Raw genomic sequence first — 17,461 nt, forward strand, 5'->3', positions numbered from 1 at the left:
CGGCAGTGCATTATCCACGTCCACTGGTATACCTGTCCTCACAGGGTGCTAATTCTGGCAATACACAATAAACTGAAAGTGACCCGGATCCGTTCCGTGGGAGCCGGCGCTGCTTAGCAGAGACGCGGCTTGAGTCGGGCAACCATGTACTATTTACGTCCGCATTTTCTACGGTCGCCGCTCCGTTGGCTCCGTGTCCGTAGTGTCCGTAATCTGACAGTCCGTGCAACTCGACCTGTGGCGTCATCGTGCAGTGATGGGTCGAAGCTGTTGAAATTCCTTTAAAATCAACCTTCGTCGCAGTTCTACCAAAGCAGCGCCGTAATTCCGAACGTTTCACTGGCGCGGTGATGAAATCAAACGGGAGCAACCGCGGTGCCCTGCGGCCACACTACGGCGGACGCGCTCCGCCTTTCTTGCTCGCAGCACTCTTGATCGGGCTGGTGCTCATCGGATTCTGCTACTACAACTTGTCCTCGCAGTACAGTGCCTTGGAGATGCAATACCGGGACTTGCAAGAGCGACTGAGAGCCATGGCGGAAAAGCGCGAGTCGCTGGAGACCCGTCACGACGAGCTGAAGAAGACGCTCGAGGACAACTCCAAGTCACTAGACGAGAAGGACAAGCAACTATTGCAGAAGGAGCAAGAAAGAGCCGCCGTCGAAGCCGCGCTTCGCAAGAAAGAGGACGAGCTGATCACGAAGTCCCGTGAAGCCGACACAGCTGCGAAGGCGCTGGTACGGAAATGCTTCGTTCGAGTTGTGTGCCGTGGTTACCGCATACTGGCGTTTCGTTTCCAGTCCGCATTTTGCTTATGCGAGTTTGTGTGTCTAGCGCTCTGTCGTTTCGTTATTTATTGATGCCGCTTGCGTCGCATTGACAGCGTTAAGACCTCACGCTTGCGACCCCCCTCCTAATTTGCGTAGATGCCAAGCTGCGCACAGCTGGGCAGTGTGTTTTTATGCAGAGTCGGAGCCGACCAGCTGCTTCTTTCCAGCATGCGCTTAGCTGCCGTACCTTGATGGAGGTGCTGGGCTAATGATGCATTGTAGCTATTCCGGCCTTTTCGAAGTTCTAGTGACGCGCGTTAATTAGCCAAGCGGTGTGTGACCTGTGGCACTTGAAATCGATCAACTTTAAAACCGCGATAGCGCGTGCCCATGACGCATAGTGGAAAGTTGGGAAACCAGCGACAACATTGCTGCCTAACTTTTATACTTTTGCGTGCACACACTAGAGCTGGTGTTCTTATCTGACTGCGCCGCTCATGAATGCAGTACTGTTCATTTAGTTCTTTTCATGAGGAAACCATGGCAGCAGCGTGAGCATAAGTTACTGTATCTCTTAGATGTTGCATCCATGCCTAATGCCCAAGCATCAATTCCCTTTGACTAGCTGCATCTTGCGCTTTGTCACAACAGTTATGCACACATGCTAAACACGACTAATCTACTAAAATTTGGCATCTACTCTTAATAGGCGGCAACATTTATAACTGATACACCATAAATGTGCCATGAAAACTCTATTAAATATAAGTGCTACTGACTATAAGTTGTTCGTGGCACCTTTACGGCCATAAATATAGTGCATCACATTTGAAATATCATTATTTATAGCTTGCACGTGACGTCATGGACGCAAAACACGGCTCCAACATGGTGGCTTAGATGACTTCTGAGGCAGTATAATCACGCAGCGATTGACATGCTTCAGTGTGATAACTTTTGTCACTATAATGTTATTGGGCCTCTGTGCACGTATAATGAAGGAGCCTGCATGCGATGTACTGATAACACTGTCATTACAAACTTTGCGTCCCACCATGTTGGTGCTCCAACATAACTGTTTCAGTGACGTCAGTGCAAGCCATCTATAGAGGCACGCCATATATTTCGATACAGCACAAAGTCTCATACCTTTACATTGCTAAATATAACATAGTTATTGTGTTGAACACATCACACGCAGGTCTGAACCTATTTACCGCCAAAATATAGCGGATTGACCTGGTTTCTGTGACCAGCAACAACAGTACACTGCTTGTGGTCACAACCAAAACAGTGTCACATACAAATGGGGCAAAGATGCACAAGTATATTGTGATTTGGTGTAGCCTAGTGCCAATGATTTGTTGCTTTTATGTGTGTCGTAAATATGCTGCAGAAAGCATTGCATATGAAAAAATAAGTGCACTGCAAAACATGCTTAGTAAAATTTTTATGACTGCATAGTTTTGGTAGCTGCACCTGCTAAATATGATGAGCCAGGAATATAGAGGTATTGGAGCATCCTACAATTGCTTAGTAAAAACATGTTTCTTGAACAAAAGAAAATGCACAGATGGTTCTGGGTGGAGTGCTGGCGTTGTGTGCAATATGAGGCTATAAATTTTGTTTATGCCTGGAAACTCCCCAGTAGGATTAATTATAATGGAGAGTTTAAGGTTTTGCTTTCCTAAAGTTAGGTGACAAAAATCACTTGGTGCACAGTAGAACTTGTATTTGCAACAAAAGACCACAACCAGGGTGTAGGGATTAGGGTTGCAAGAGTCTTTTAATTTACCCAAAGAAAAATTTAAAATTCCCAATGTTTTATGAAATCAAAGGAGAGAGTCAGGGACACTTTTATGGTGAACGTGCTAACCTCTAGTTGGTCGGGATTTTTCATGGTGCGCTCACACACACAGAAGTGTGGGCCAATCCTTAAGACAGACAGTGCATGGAAGTGCACAGTACGCTACTGTTTCAAGAGGCATCACATGTTGTTGCTAGGTGACATCACTTGATGATGACATCATCACACAGTTTGAGGTGATGACGTGATCGTTATGTCATAATGTCAACAAGATGTCACTACTTGGCATAGGTCGGCAAAAGATGTGGAGCTCACTCAGATTCACTCATAAAATATATCTTGCCCTTAGGACTCACTCAGACTCATTGAAATTTTCCTCAACCGGACTCACTTGGACTCACACCCGCTAAAATTTTTCTCAACTGTACTTACTCGGACTCAATCTCACCAAGTTATTGCCCACTTAGACTCTGACTCGTGGCTCGATCTGAGTCTGAGTGAGTCGACTCATGAGTCTATTAGCATATAATTACCTTTTTTGACCATGGTGTCAATGCTCTTTAATACTAATATCCCGCATAATCGGTGCTTTACTTGGCACCTTTTGATCTCGTACCTTCAAGTACAAGTTATGTGTGGTTGCATTCCAGTAATGACATTTTTATTGAAAGAGATGATTCACTTAAGATATTTTTATCGAGAACTTCCCGTGAAAGAATTTGCGGGGGGGGGGGGGGAGGGGGGTGTCAAGGCGCCTCCCCCTCCTTTTCCGTAACTCACGCCTCTGATCAATAATTATTGAGCTGGTGTATGAACACTAGTGCGTTGAAGTATATGTGAGTAGACGTGAGTATAAACGTGAGCTGATGTAAGGCTGATAGTAATGCTGAAGTTGAGTAGATAGGACCATAGGTTGGTAAAAACTGTTGTCACGAGCGATAGCAGACGACGCTCGGTTTGTGTCTCGCGCTTTTGCGCGAAGAAAACGAAGAAGATCGACGCCGAGCTCGCGCGCGCTCGGGCAGCTTCGCAGAATAAAGAAAAGGGCCTGGGAGTCCCTTCCTGGTCTTCAATGTGTTCAGTCGTCTTTCTTACGCCGCCTCGGAACCCATAGATTCCGACGGCCACAACGGCACGTCACAACTGTGTAGCTCACTCAGACTCAAACTCACCATAATTTTCCTCAACTGGACTCACTCAGACTCAAGCTCACTAAAATTTTTTTCAACCAGACTCACTCGGACTCAAACTCACCAAAATATTGCCGACCTATGCTAGTTGGTCACATGGCTATTTGTACTATAGGATGTTACCTCCAGATTTGTTCGCTTCATGGGCCATATGGTTTCCAATTTATAAACAATACCATCTTCCCTCAAAAGCTGTATTGGTGGTTTTCCACAGCTTTGTCAGTGCTTTCACAGATGTGGGATAGTGAGTCAAATGCTTTTTAATTGTCTGTACAGTGCTTCAGATATGCTGTATGGGACATACCTGTTATCAAAGCCTGTATAAGGCTAACACTGCTGGTATCTTATTTGTCTACTTGTTTCAGACTGGATGCCTGCAGAGGTTGAACGAGACTTCTTCAAAGCTATCTGAAAAAGAGAGTAAGACAGAGCTTGATGTTCATTACTTTTAAATCTTGTCCTTAAAGTGTTCAAGTTTTGCATTGTGCCAAGTTCTTTAGTCATTAATCAATCACCCCCATATAATGCCTGCATTATGACTGTGCCTCAGTTGCAGCCTGATTTATTTTAGCTTGTAAACTACGTTCTGAATGCTGGAGACTTTCATTCGGCTGCTCAGTGTTTGCTACATGGGTTTTGTTTTGCAAAGGCAGTTGCTGATGAAGCAAAAGTGTAGTTTTGTGTGACATTTGAACTCATTGCTTAATAAGGAAAGGGAAGTACCACAACACGAACAGATGAGGCAAAAGAGAAGCACATAGCAGGCAATAAACATTTGTAAATGGTGTGTAAAGGGTACTGTTGTCATTCTTGTTCTAAAATATATCTCTTTTCATGTTTCTAATAGCGTCCCTAGCAAAGCTCACCAGTGAAGTCGATGCTCTGAAGGCAGCTGTCAGGGATGCTGAAACAAAAGCTGCAGCTGGTGTACAGTAAGTTCCTTCTTCTGTGCTGATGTGCAACTTGGATAAAGATTGGAGCAAGGACAGACTCACAGTCTTCATATGTGTGATGTCATAAATAGTTAACCAAAGCGGCAGAATTCAAGGGGCCCAGCCTACAGACAATGCAGATAAGGAAGGCTTATGGGGTGTTACTTGTACTTTTTAATTGAAAGCATAATTACGAAATAAATGGAAATGGAAAGAAAAACTGGTTGGCCGGTGGGAGGAGAACTTGCAGCCTTTGCATAGCGTGCATATTTCACTACCGATTTCACTGCGGCGACAGCCATTCCCCGATCCGCTTGTGTGGATACTTATGTATGGGTAACCTTCGACGTACTAGCTTCTACCACCTGTGGCAGTCGGTGCATGTGCAACATTCTTTTTGCTTGGTGGCATTGCGCAGTACGTGAACTTTTAGGAGCAGGCAGCTGGCCAATGAACCCTCGCATGTTACCCAAAGACGCCAAACCTGCCTGAATTATGAAAGGAATTAAAGGAGGGTAATCAATCGAGAGGCCCATTTTTTCTTAGACAAAAAGTGAAAGTTCACTTGCCACATCTGGCTGTCATGCTTTGTTGACATTTGCGACTCGTGCCTGTTTCTCCAAACTCACAAGATGTCAAATTCCAGTGAATTCTTACTTTCTAGGGGTGTTGAGCTGTAAAAAAACTGTCAACCATAGGTCAGCACAAAAGTTTAAATGTCAGCCAGCCAGTTTGTGGTCATGATAACTTGTCAGCTGTACATCATTGTACTTTTCTGTGGAACTTTGTGTTTATGAAATGGGATTGACAGCAAAAACTTGCAAATTGTGTTGTTAACAGCTCACAAATTTTTTGTGATTTGTTCGGTGTTGGAGATCGTGAAGCTCTTACCAGTCCAATCGTGTTAAGGTTGCTGCACTTTTCCAAGCATTCACAAGGGATACATTGAATCCAGAAGTTTCGTACTGAGAGAACAAGCTTGCACTATACGCACAAACACAGCAGTGGGGGCAGATGCTGAAGTTCATTACCTATATTGGTCCCCTGCAAAGCCCACAGAAGCCATGTATTTAAACCTTTGGTTTTTTTTTCTGGAGCCCGGCTTGGGAAATCTTGCTGTGGTGACTGGCCGTACAAACGTGCTTAGTGCTTTTTTTTGCTTCCTGCGGTTCGATCTGCCCACAAAAATTACCTAGGCATGGTTATGTTCTGCATAGAATAGTTTAGAGTCCGAGCCACGGCAGTCTGTGATCTCGGTTGAGGACACACTTCAGCAAACGCAATTTCATTTGTGCTTTAACCTATTTGTTATGAAATAGGCTGTGACAGTTTTTTTTTCTCACTCGTTTTCTTGTACAGCTCCACTCTCCAAAAGGCAGCAGTTCCTGACATAAATCAAAATATGGTCAAGGAGGCCCAGGCACCTGCCAAGAAGGAAGAGACAGCAAAGGAACTTGGAAATTCACTACAAGATGTGGTGAGCGCTAATGGCACACAAGGGCGCACTAACATCACCACACAAGTAACCACCACACAAGCGACAAAGACACGAGCTAATCATCCAACTCTACTATCACCACCACAATAAAGCTTCATTCATTAACCACGTGTGACATCTGACATGACTGTAACCACTGTGTGTTCTCGTGTAGTTTAATGAACTATAATAGAGATATACTATCAACTAGTGGTGTGCGAATATTCGAGTTTCGAATTGGAATCGAATAGTTCCTAATCGAATAATTCGATTCGACTTTCGAATAGGTAGTATTCGAAGTTTCGAATAATTCAACAGGACGAATATCTAAAACGCGACAAAGGTCAATGGTGCAACATGGTTAGGGTAGGGTCTAAAGCTAACGCTAACGTCGCTGTTAGTTAAACTTTCACTGACATCCTGGTTCAAAAGCGAGCGCATGTTGATGTGAAAGCAGATTATGTCATTTCCGCACGTAGAAAAACACATGAGAAAACTGTCACGTCCTTCACAACTTCGCTCCAAAACGAAAGCACGGACTTGCCTAGTTCGGTCGCATATGCCGCTAGCGCCGTAAAACGACCTGACTTTGGCCTACGAAACCCTCGGTGATTGGCTTTGCATGTAAAAATTTGTTCACGCTGGGCATTCACCACTGCCACACCGCATCACTAGTCCAGAAACTCCCATCGTTCCGGCGCGCAGTTAAAAGCAACTGTAAGCGGGCGCCCGAAGCCTTTTGGGCCCGGAGCACCCATGGCGATGAAGCACAACATTACCGTTGTCAGATGAGCTTTATTGCTTGACCATGGGGAGAGAAAACTAGTTACCCTACCCCCCTCAGGAGGTGAGGAGTTCCGCTGCTGACTGGAATGGCGGCTCTTTTATCAACATGCCTGCGCGCCCATAAAAGCTGAAACAAATGCCACTCCCGAACTAGTGCGTAATGAAGCTGTCAGCACGCCGTCGCGTCCCTGATTTTTCCTTTGTCTTGCCGTAACTGGCGGTATACATTTCGTGTAAATATACTATTCGATATTCGATTCGATATTCGATATTTTCGGCCACTATTCGGCACTATTCGATTCGAATTCGATTCGAGATTAAATTTCACTATTCGCACACCCCTACTATCAACGTTTCCCTGAAGACATCACCAAACATGCAGGTTGTTACCTTTTGTTTGCTTTGAATGCACTAAAGGAGACAACTCCGTGTATTTATCAAGAGCACGGAAATGGTATGTAACTATCAAAACTACATTTGCTTAACAAGCATGCATAGACTACAGTAAATTTGGCAACAGTTTTCAAAGGTGTAAACCCATATAGCTTAACCATGATATAGCAAAAATGGATGGACTAACAAAATTACTGGAGATTACATATACTTGTGGAATCTTGGTAAGTGAAAGTTGTTTAAAAGAAATTGCTTGTAAGTGGAACAGCTTTCTGTAATACACTTGTTTTTGTACTTGACTGCTGTATATACGTGGATATGTTTTGCTCAGTAAATGAGCCTGCTTTTTTTAAATGGAAAATACCTCTCATGGTCCTTTCAGGTCTTGTTTAACGATGTACTGTACATATGACTTTTCTTGTGTGAAGAAAATGCATGCAAATGATCAATGCTTGATTAAAGATATTTTCATGTTGGATGAAACATTAGTACGAGGCCTCACTGTAACAGCACTCCTGGTTAGAGTTGCTGTTGAGCAAAAACTCTCACCGTTACGTCTTGGCTAGTCAGGCTGGTAGTTTCTCCACATGGCAGATAAGAATGTGCAGTGAATTTCTCTTGCATTAGCAGAGTACACATTATCTACAACCCCGTTTATGTAATGTTCTATGATATGAAGCATGGTGAGTCAGGCACGTAGCCAGGATTTTTTTTCGGGGGGCGGCCCAAGGCCTAATTGTCGAAATGAAGTCTCTCCATGGCAAAACGAGAAAAAAAAGTAGTTACCCGGGAATATAGAAGGCTGGACGAACTACAGGGGGAGGGGGGGAGGGGGCCAGGGGCCCCCCTGGCCTCCCTCTTGCCTACGTGCCTGTGGTGAGCACATGAGGCAGCCAGAATAGTCAGCAGCACTGAGTAGCTGTAGGTAAGACACAGTGATGGTGAGAAATAGCATCAATGCGTTCATACCTTATGTAATGATCACACAGGTGTTCGTCAAGGTCCGTCAATATAATCAGGCCGTATAAAGTCAGCTAATACTATATCGAACTATTTTTAGTGCATTGGCCCCTTTGTTATAACCGGGATCTAGTGTATTCTAGTTTGATACTGATGTCGTCTTAAAGAGCTCAACCTTGCATTGCTGACATTATAGTGATGCCATGACAGTGCAGAAATCGAAACTAATTTTCAGAAACAAGTGTTGCAGACAAGTAGAGTTCTCTTGGGCTTGCTAGTTCTTCGTCTAGCGTTTTATAAGCAGATGTGGCAACCTGCATGGTCAGAATGATGTCATTTCCTTTGATGATGGCTGAATGAGTTGTGTCAATTTATAGCTATCTAAATGCATGCATTTGTTTGCACTGTCTTGAGTTTGTGGGCTTTAGGATTAAAGCTGGCTTTTTGCCACTTTTGCCGGCCATATACATTGTAATGCGGTATTGTGCAATCTAGTAATCCCACTTATTCCATATTATTTCTAAAATTTTATTGCTACATATTGCCACGCCCACTTCTTGTCTTGTTTTGATGAATTCGGGTTTGACCGGCAGGGACGGTTATCAACGCTCGACATTGTCCACGAAGCAGTGTTCGAGAAGCTTCGCGTCTGTAGTAGATCGTTTTGTTAAGATTGCGCCCCGCACGTGAATGTTCCAGCTTTGTCTAGAGATAACGCCGCCACCAGCGATATTGCTGGAAAGTTCGAAACCGCCTGTATAAAAGCCGACGCGCTTGACCGCTTGTCAGTTGATCGACGGACGACGCCCTGTTCGCCGCTATCATTGTACAGCGTGTATTGCTGTAATGCTAGTTCTCATTTTCCGGCCACAAGTTCGGCCAAATAAACAGTCTCATCCTGCAAACGCCGACTGCCGTCTTCGTCAACGTCACGACCACGTGACATCTGGCGGAGGCGCTGGGTATTGATCCCAGTACCTCTCACCGGAAAATCACCGGCAGGGACGGTTATCAACGCTCGACGCTGTCCGCGAAGCTTCTCGAACACTGCTTCGCGGACAGCGTCGAGCGTTGATAACCGTCCCTGGGGGTCAAACCCGAATTCATCAAAACAAGACAAGAAGTGGGCGTGGCAATATTTTGTGGGTATACGTAGTACACACAGAGGTAAAGCAGTGATTTTTTTAATCGACCTGGGTTAGTATTGTAGTGGGGACCATTTCACTAGAACCCATACTGGTAAAATAAATATGGGTTTCGCTTCTATGTTTCTAGGAATTTCTAGGTTTGAGCAAACATTTGTTGTTTTCAAATATTCGATTGAATATTGAGATATCTGGTATTTGCTTTGGCTCATGCTTAAGTTTTTTTTTATAGCAATAATAACAACAGACTAAAACAAAACATTCTCGTGTCTAACCTGTCGAAATAACTGTATGCAGACACGTTTCAAAATATGTGTCTGGCTCGATTTCTTCAGACGTATCTGTGCACTTTAGTGTTAAAAATAGGAGCCATGAAGACAGCGTTGTTCAGAAAAGTTGTATCTCATACCTTCACTTTCACTGGTGAGATTGTTTACTGGCTCTCTGAGAGCTATACGGCTGCTCTGAATAGATATTCATTGACACTGCGCTTAACCGTAACACTGGTGTTGGATGTACAGTGAGTAGGCACTTACTAGGCGGGCTAGCATAATAGGCACAGCATTAAATGGCAGATCATCACACAAAATGTGCCACTGATTGCTTATCAAACCAAGATCATACACATGCGCACAAAAGTGGCAAGCAGTCGTACAAAGTTCATCTTTTTCTTACGGAATGAACTAATGAAAGCAACAGACATTTAAGCCAAGGAAAGCATAGGTGACATTATTTGGTGTTTCTTAACTGTATAGTAATGATTATCACTTCAACGAATTAAAGTAAACCAGTGTCTCGATCTTTACTGGAAAAGTAGTACCATTGGCATCACACTAATGTATTGCCTCAATCCAAATCAATACTTGACTGGCGACTTCAGTTGTAGCATTCTTTTGCGAGCAAAATACCTTGTACATTAGCCAATGGTTCAGTTACGAGTTCGGGAAATCATGTTGCAGCATATTTAAGGTCTTTTCACTTAATCTGATAAATCAATTTGCTCAATATTTGTGTGCATTATCTCCTTTTTTTGTGATGTGCTGATCCATTTACAGATTGTTTTGGTATGCTATTAACTATGTCTACGCTGTTCTTTAGCAACAAGACCCTGATGTGAATCCACCACTGGACGCCGGCCAATAGAGAGTAGCAAGACCTCGGTGGGTTTTGAGTGTGAGAACAACATTACGTGTTTTGAAAGTAAGTTATATTGTATACGCCCATAGGAGTGGCCCAAAAAAATTTTGGAAGCGTGTTGTCCTCTATCAGAGAAGATTAGTTATTTGTTACACTGCTAGAGTATGCCTCTAGTATGAGTAATGAGCTGATGTGAATGGTTTTGATGGCGAATCAGCGTACGAGCACACGTTGGAGTTGACTGTTTGCAGCTTGAAGCAAAAAATGGTAATGTTCATGTTCTAAATATTGAAATGAGAAGTCATGAACATTCTTCTTCATTTACATCGTACCACCCTCTTTAATAGGTACATATACGTGGCCTTGAGTCACTGGGTTGTAGCAGGCGTAAGCTAGTTTATTGCTGTAGTTTCAGCTTTCTATAATGCGCTGTAATTGTCTTTTTGCCCCAACAGCAAATCTCCATATAGCTGCCTGACAAGAGGATTGTAAGGCAAGAGCATAGGTGCAGAGCGTCCAGGATGGCATAATTGTTCTTGTCTCTTCGACCACTGTCATTTGCCACTGTGCGTCATAATGCTATCATGGTGAGGAGGATCTCGCAGATCTTCATTATTTTTGTTTGGACCAGCTCAGAGCCTTGTGCATTGATTATTGTGTCCTGTTGGAGCAGGTTGTTCATTGTGGTTGAAATTATTGATGCTGCCTCAAGGCTCGCAACTCAGTTCACGGATTTACTGTGTATGTATATCACCCATCATTAGAGCAGTGCTTCCAATGTCAGCATAATCAGGTGCGTAAAAATCATAGATAATTTCTTGTTTGTCATGTTTGAGCTACACTGCTGGTGTGAAACAGATGATTATTCCAAGAAAAGTGTGTTGAATATCCTTTTCTTTTTCTTTAGGTTTGAATCTCTCTATTACAGGAAATCAGGATATGTAGCAAAGAGGATATTGCCGTATTACATACAATGTTCATTACAAAAGTGTATGCAGGCAAATACACAATTAGACTCCACAGAAGGATAATAAATGCTAAGAATGTTAGGAAATTAACATTTTCTGCCATGAAACTAGATCTTCATTTAAGTTTGCAATGCCTTTAACACAGTGCTTTCACTACCATTTAAGATGTTGAGTGGAATGTGGTTAAAGTCACTTTAAAGCAACAGGAAATATTGAAAAGGATTGGGTTAGCTGGACTTGTAATATGGCCTTAGTGCTAGGTCCTACCTACAGTGAGCACCATAATAAAAATAAAGGGGTACATCACTAAAGCATGCCATCAGCAGCATCTCATTGCCAATAACTCAATTCATACTGGACTCGTTTTAAAAGAACTTTGGAAAAAAAATTAATGATGGCAACTGAAATTTGGATGCCATACAATTTCAACTTCATATTTATATGCATAGTCTGTATTGCATGTTTTGCAGCTGAGAACAAATTTGCTGCCATTCACCTTGTTTCCCATGACTTGGCTCTTCCATTTCTTGGCTCTTCATAGATTACAATTGGCTGCTAAATGTAACACCAAAGACGTCTTGGTTGACCTTACCTCAAATCATAGCCTGATTGCTCAAGCCCACTCAGAGCCTGTTTACTCATGCTATTTTTTTTTGTATCTGTATTGTCCTGTTTAACCAATTGTTTCGGCCTATTTGCAGCAGTGCCTCCCACTATAGTAGAACCAGCAAATAATGGCATTCAAAACTTCAGCATGTGTCGTGCGGATGATGCACTTTGTGATGTTTCTTTTTCTTTGTGGCACAGACCATCGTTGCTGTGAATACAGAAGCTGCACATGGTTGTCAGCAATTTTAATAAACACTCAACATCTTCATTAGTAAGAAAATTTAATAGCATTTTAACGAAGTGTAGGCGCTAAAATTTCTGACGAAGATTTCAAAAAACCCCGCCATATGGTAGAAAACCTCCGTGTGACGACATGAATTAGTATCATGTGACAGCAACATGATGTAGAGTACCAAAGCGATCACACTAGCACAGATGTGCCATCTGCTACATTACACATGATGCCTCCACTTTGCGGCATCAGTTCTACAAAATGCGCTGCTTCATCTCCTAGCATCGAGACCACATTGTTGTCATTATCGTCGTCAGATGAATCAGAGCACGAGCTACTGCCCAGATGCGAGCAAATGGAGGTGGAAAACCACTTTGTTTCTGATTCCGGTGGTTTGGCCGTGATATTACCTAAAAAATGAAAAATGTAGATAATATTTGCCATACACATCTCTAACGTCACACCTCTTGCAGCCGTCCTGGCGTTTTGCTGATGCTTATCACGACATGTCTGGCAAAGGAGCCACATTTTGTTTCTAGTAGGCTTGTGCGAATATTCGAGCACTTCGAATATTCGAACTCGCTTCGAAACGAATTTAAATTCCAGGAAATTTCGAAGTTCGAAATGAACGAATAGACATATATAAACCGCATGTAACCCCCTGTAAAGGTGGTTTCACTGGAGTGGAGGTATGCTATACCGTGGATACACCTTTTTAGAAGAAATCTGCACTGCCGCGAAGCCCCAGTTCAAGTTTAAATGAACATACAGTAAGACCTCGTTAATTCAAAGTCGCTGGGACTGTGAAAAATCTAATTACGCGGGTTTTCGAATTGACCAAACATACAAAAAGCGGGATGCAAGGAACTTCGAATTACTGGAAGTAATCAGAGGTGGTCGTTTGCTGTTCCTGCTAGTTTGCGGCTACAAGGGCTATGTCTTCCAGCAATACCTGGTCCCAATTTTACCGCTAAACAGGGGAAACGGCGGGCCTCGCTGCTGCCAGCGCAAGAAAATAAAAAAGAGTGGAAAAAAACGGTCTCGTGGTCAACTAAAATGCGCGCTTGCGGAAAAGACGTGCTTCGCTGCAACACAGTGGTGACACGCGGGCAGCATGTGACCTTCTCGCAGCGTCAGCCCGTCATGATGCGGCCATTCGCCCATTCCTTCTGGTAAAATAAAGAATTTAATAATGACCAGTGTGACGGAATTCGCGCTGTGTTCTGGGTGGAAAAGATGGTCATTGAAGTTTTCGAATTGAGTTTTCGAAGTAGGGGGCGGGGGGCGTTGCAGGGAAGTGCTCCGCCAGCAATGCAAGTACGCAAGTCGCCGAAACAGCCACCATTCGGAGGTTCGCATACATCGCGAATTCCGTCAGACCGACCTTTGTTAATTCCTCTATTTTACGAGAAAGAATGGGTAAATCATGATGCGCTGACGTTGAGAGAAGCATGCGTCATGCTGCCCGCGTGTCACTGCTGTGTTGCAGTGAAGCACGTCTTTTCCGCAGGCGCACATTTCAGCTGACCACGAGACCGCCTTTTGTTTAATTTTTTCTTGCGCTGGCGCAGCGAGGCTGGGATGCTTCACTTGTCACTCATTAGTATCACTACACTGCATTGCCTTGTGGCTCCTAAGAGTCATCATTTCTGCATATTTGCGGCTAAATTGGTATCGGGGAATGGGCACATGGCACCCAAAGTTTTCGAATTAACCGGGCCGGTACTGACCGCCACTTCAAATTATCCACTCAAATTTACATTGCAAAATACGGGGCTATGGAAATCCTTCTAATTATGCGGGATTTCGAAATAGCAGAGTTCGAATTAACGAGGTTTTACTGTATTACCCTCGCATCGATTCATCATTTTTTAAGTTTAAAAGCTTGTTATACTGGCTTATATGCTCTAAGTATAGTAAATTTTAAAACGTAACATATTTTGCAGGTTCATCACTTGCATTCTACCGAAAGTCAAATCCTGTTATTACTCAAAGTTGCTTCCACTTCCCTTTGAACCAAAAAGAATGTCATATGCATATGCCTTGTTTCAACTTTTAAAATATTGCGCTGGTTAGTTGGGTCATGACAAATATGCTCATTTTTCTTTATATGTGATATGAATTATTCGAATTTGCTTCGACCAAATCACTATTCGCTTCGGACCTAAAATTTACTTTCGCACAAGCCTAGTTTCTAGACATCGAAATTCAAATAAATTAGCCTTAAGCTACCTGTCTTCTGTCAAAATTCGCCACATCATTCCTCACAAGCACGCAAAACTCATGCTGAGTCTGTATTGTGTCAGACTACCGTCTGATTTTGGTGTCTACACTACTTTAAAAGAATCTTCAGCATGTTTTAGCTCCAGCCACAGTGTCTTTTAAATTTCTGAGTTGGCACGTCTGCAATGTAAACAGAAGATATGTTGACTTTAAGAATTCATGTTAACATAGTTTTATTGTAGTTGCAAAAATATTCAGACAAAAGTCACGATGGCTATAACACAAATTTTCAAATGCTAGGCTGTTTAAAGCTTCAGTAACGAGATTTTGTCTGTGTGAGTGCTCAATTACTTGGATTTGTCAGTTCTCAGAAATTGTGTCATTACTTGGTGTAATGGGGTTCACTTTGTATCTCTGCACGTATCAAAAAGTCACCTGGTGGATAAGCTGATTCGTTCTCATTATTTCACCACAGTTACTGCGGTGTTCATGTACTGTTAAGTTTTCTTTTCTGTTTGTGTGTCATGTTTTATATGACAGTTATGTGTAGTCTTTGCAAGTGTGATGTCTTTTTTTCTGTCTTCAGTGGCATGGAATTTACAGCCAGCCACTTGCTTTGTATCTGTGCATCCCACAATGAAATTATTGCCTGTTCTGTTCATTGCATTACACATTGAATTTGTTGTGCTTCTCGTTAAATTTTGTCACATTTGCTAGTTTTAGTGGTTCTTTTAAAGGGGCAAAGGTAATCCAAGAGCTGTGTTAGTGAATTACTCTTTTACACTTCCGAAAAATATATAGAAGCCACTGTTACCGTAATGAAGGTTAACAAGCCAGAAAGGTGCAAAATCAAGAGATAATTGTAGACGACACCTTTGCGTTTCCCGCACCACGATGTTGTGATGTCATGGATAATTGCTGTGTTTTCTGAGGCCTAGCTTATTTTTGTTTTTAGTGAAGATGAGCATTTTTCCTCTTTCCACTATCGCACATATACTGCCCATTTTGTTGGTAGTCACGAATGATGGCAATGGCAAAGTTTTTCTCTTTAGTTTTAAATTCCATCATTGCGGATGCTTCTTAAAAGAGCCAAAGATTGAGTAAGTTTTAGGAACATTCGCTGCACTACTACTGCCCGAATGCCAAGGGAAAAAAAGACGAACTTTGAAATTCACCACGTCATACCTGTATACTTGTGCTATGGTATCAGCGCGAAATTAGAAAAAGAGGGAGGGAGGGGGGGTGGAGTTTGCTCTTCTATTCATCTCTTGATAATGAACTTCTTGCCACAAGATTGCCAGAAAAATAATTTTGAGAAAGAAAAAACTTAAAAAAGTGATTCAGTGCTTCTCATTACTGTCAGCCACTCTGTCATTGCCTTTTCTCATTATTCTCAGCAACATTTCGAGTTGCCATTACAATGCAATTATAAAAACGCACATTCCTGTAAGTGGAGCAGTTACTTTTGTGACTGTCTTCTTTTATTTTATTTTATTTTTTTCGCTTTACACATGCACTTTCTTTTCAGTGGAGTGCTGGCAAAACATTCCGAAGTGTTGTATTGCAGAAACATCCTGCTGAGTGTTTGGAACGCTGAGTGTTTCAGTACACGTGTATATATATATATATATATATATATATATATATATATATATATATATATATATATATATATATATATATATATATAACCAATCTTTCTTTTCTGCTTGTTAAAACTTGCCAAATATTTCTTTTATCTTCAAGTTTTTTCAAACTCAGTTCCTGCATTTATAAGCTTGAATTTGGCAATCGCTTTGATTACAGGTTGTGTGATGCGAGTTTGGCATGTACTAACTATACATTTTTTTTATATGTCGCAGGAAGCCGTAGGGCTACTTGAATTTCTGTTCTGTTATGTTACTGTTTAATGTTCGCCAAATAGTCCATATGTATCTAAAAAGAAAAAGATACAAGTTGTTTATTTTAAAGACAAGGGTGAACTATTCTAATGAGGTGAGATTATAAGCTTTTTTCCTTTTTTTTTTCAATTAACGATAAACATGCATCATGAAGCCTGGCTTGTTAGCAAAAGATGTTTGAAATCATTACATTTATGCTGCCAGCTGTAGATTTAGGCTCTTTGGTTGTATGTAGTTAAACAAACAGCGCATGACTAGAACTAGAACATGAAAGGACAACATACCCTCTGCTCTTGTGTCATACTAGTTTTACTTTTGTTCCACTAGTAGTTTGTTTATGCTGCTCATTTTCTTGGTGCACACACGTGACGCAATAGTGGTCTCTCTTTTTTCCTAGTGTTGCTATAACTTGTTTCCTGTATGTGTACTTCTCCGCACTTTAGTTGTCAGTGTCATGAGAAAGGCTGTTTTTTACTCGAGAAAATACGGTAACACTGATGGCAAGGAGTGTTGTCTGCCTGCAAATTGATCAGTCTTCTCTCTTGCGAGACTGTATTCGGCTGGCATCTCCCAGAAGAGGCAAAGTGAAAACTCTAATTCCAAAATATAGCCACAGCTATTTAGTAACATAAAAGCACTGTTTCTGTTCACTGCTGGCACTTTCTCCTTACCAGCATTTTAGATATTAGGCTTCAGCAATGCCTCTATCACAACTCATTTCCTACTGCAAAGATTCACCAGGCTGGCATGTTGCAAGGTGGTTGGTTTATTGAAATGGTAATTTAAGTATAAATTTGCCTCCAATAATCTTTTCTTTGCAATATATCATCTTACTGCAACTTGCATAATTTCAATGCTCCGAGCATGGCACCTTTTTTGTGCTTCCCATGCAGAAGTTTTTTTAAAGTTTGGTTTTTGTCATTAGGTACAA

General features: G+C 42.1%; 2 protein-coding genes across 7 annotated transcripts in view; both read left to right on the forward strand.

Moving 5' to 3' along the window:
- Window positions 1-12,840, forward strand: part of LOC119387276 (uncharacterized) — a 425,881-nt gene extending 413,041 nt beyond the window's left edge. The window contains exon 7 of one of the 2 annotated variants that reach the window (XR_007415406.1): window positions 11,731-12,840. The gene's annotated coding sequence lies outside the window, so the exon portion shown is untranslated. Of the gene's footprint in view, window positions 1-11,390 lie in introns of both variants that reach the window. The other variant, XR_007415405.1, reaches the window with a different exon arrangement.
- LOC119387279 (uncharacterized) lies at window positions 184-12,840 on the forward strand. 5 transcript variants are annotated; one of them, XR_005182475.2, is made up of 7 exons: window positions 184-737; window positions 4,133-4,187; window positions 4,615-4,699; window positions 6,059-6,176; window positions 10,559-10,660; window positions 11,053-11,184; window positions 11,271-12,840. XR_005182475.2 is itself a non-coding variant. In XM_037654620.2 (6 exons), exons 1-5 carry the CDS (start codon window positions 351-353, stop codon window positions 10,601-10,603), a joined length of 690 nt encoding a protein of 229 aa, XP_037510548.1. In that variant the 5' UTR covers window positions 184-350; the 3' UTR covers window positions 10,604-10,633; window positions 11,053-12,840. The 5 variants fall into 5 exon arrangements, 3 of the variants coding, with proteins under 3 accessions (XP_037510548.1, XP_037510549.1, XP_037510547.1); XR_005182474.2 differs by having other exon boundaries at window positions 11,053-12,840; XM_037654620.2 differs by having other exon boundaries at window positions 10,559-10,633; window positions 11,053-12,840.
- Window positions 12,841-17,461: the final 4,621 nt, after the last annotated feature.

This window comes from Rhipicephalus sanguineus, chromosome 3 (genome assembly GCF_013339695.2).
Source record: "Rhipicephalus sanguineus isolate Rsan-2018 chromosome 3, BIME_Rsan_1.4, whole genome shotgun sequence".
In the NCBI taxonomy this organism is placed as follows: Eukaryota; Metazoa; Arthropoda; class Arachnida; order Ixodida; family Ixodidae; genus Rhipicephalus; species Rhipicephalus sanguineus.

Excerpts from the sequence above, each read along its gene's own strand:
- LOC119387279 (XM_037654619.2), top strand. The coding sequence starts at position 351 with ATGAAATCAAACGGGAGCAACCGCGGTGCCCTGCGGCCACACTACGGC. Across the intron at positions 4,188-4,614 it reads AAAGCTATCTGAAAAAGAGA|CGTCCCTAGCAAAGCTCACC; the intron begins GTAAGACAGAGC and ends TGTTTCTAATAG. Across the intron at positions 4,700-6,058 it reads AAAGCTGCAGCTGGTGTACA|CTCCACTCTCCAAAAGGCAG; the intron begins GTAAGTTCCTTC and ends TTTCTTGTACAG.